General features: G+C 63.5%; 1 protein-coding gene across 1 annotated transcript; it reads right to left on the reverse strand.

The window, feature by feature from the left end:
* Nucleotides 1-6: 6 nt before the first annotated feature.
* On the reverse strand, nt 7-1,149 carry LOC113203515 (cuticle protein 1-like). Its single transcript, XM_026418251.2, has 2 exons — nt 1,017-1,149; nt 7-500 (listed from the first exon to the last, which is right to left on the reverse strand). Exons 1-2 carry the CDS (start codon nt 1,029-1,031, stop codon nt 54-56), a joined length of 462 nt encoding a protein of 153 aa, XP_026274036.1. The 5' UTR covers nt 1,032-1,149; the 3' UTR covers nt 7-53.
* Nucleotides 1,150-1,173: the final 24 nt, after the last annotated feature.

The following is a 1,173-nucleotide window of genomic DNA, read 5'->3' on the forward strand; positions in this document are numbered from 1 at the left end:
GGGGGGGGGAGAGGGGAAGGGGCACGCCGGCCCAGGGAAGGGCGGGTACGGCTCTAGTGGCAGTAAGGGTAGTTGGGGCAGGTGGACGGGGAGATGCCGTCGGGGTACTGCCTGGAGGAGAAGCCGGGCAGCGGCGGCGCGGCGACGGGGCCGGGGGCGCCGATGTGTCCGGAGCAGTAGGGGTAGTTGGGGCAGGAGGCGGGCGACACTCCGGCCGGGTACTGGGCCGCGGCGGGCACGCCGGCGGGCGCGGCGTTGTAAGGGTTGTAGGCGGGGGCGGGGTTGTAGTTGTTGTAGTTGGGCGCCGGGTTGTAGTTGTTGTAGTTGGGCGCGGGTGCGTACGCGGCCGCGTGCACGGGGGCGTTGGCGGCGCCCTGGGCGTGCAGCGCGAGCAGCGCGTTGTCGCAGTGCGGGTAGTTGGGGCACAGGTGCGGGCTGACGCCCGCCGGGTACTGCGCCGCCTGGGAGGCGACCACCGCCACCGCCGCCGCGAGGACCACCTGCAACCGAGAGGAGAAGAGAGTCAATCACAGCGCGATGTTGCGCCGGCTAAACGCCCTCGTCCGCTCCACTTGCTCGTCCCCGATGACGGGGTGCGTGGTCACGGTGCGTGGCCACGGGCGCGCGGCCGCGCTCTGGCGCCCTTTCGCAATCACTTTTCAGATTCGGACTGAACTCCACCGAAACCTGGTGGGACTCGAGAAAACACATGGGCATGCACGCGCTCATCGACGGGGAGTCCCCCCCTCCCCGAATATTTTTTCCAAAAAAACAACAAAACTAATTTTAAAAAAAACAACAACAACAAAAAACAGGACATTTGAAGAGCTTTTAAAAAAGTGAAACCAAATAAAAGTAGTTCGTGTTGAGCACTGGCGAGCACTTTGCGTATTCGATCTTAACACTACACTAGACACGGCACGAGGGAGCACTGCTTGAAGCACACAGAGGTGAAGTATCCACAAGGTGCTGGCGTTGGCGCTGGCGCCGTCGTGGTGCTGGCGGCGCTCACTCACCAGCTTGGAGATCATGGCGAGTCTGTTGGTGGGACTGTTGTCCTGTCGGGCTGAGAGGAGAGGGTTGAGTGCTGATGCTGCTGGCCGGGGGCGCGCCGTATATATAGCCCGATCGCGTTAACGCCGAGCATTGTCTTCCCTCCCCCTTGCCCCGCCC

The sequence above is a fragment of the Frankliniella occidentalis genome, unplaced genomic scaffold (assembly GCF_000697945.3).
Source record: "Frankliniella occidentalis isolate FOCC.00 unplaced genomic scaffold, Focc_3.1 Scaffold4312, whole genome shotgun sequence".
In the NCBI taxonomy this organism is placed as follows: Eukaryota; Metazoa; Arthropoda; class Insecta; order Thysanoptera; family Thripidae; genus Frankliniella; species Frankliniella occidentalis.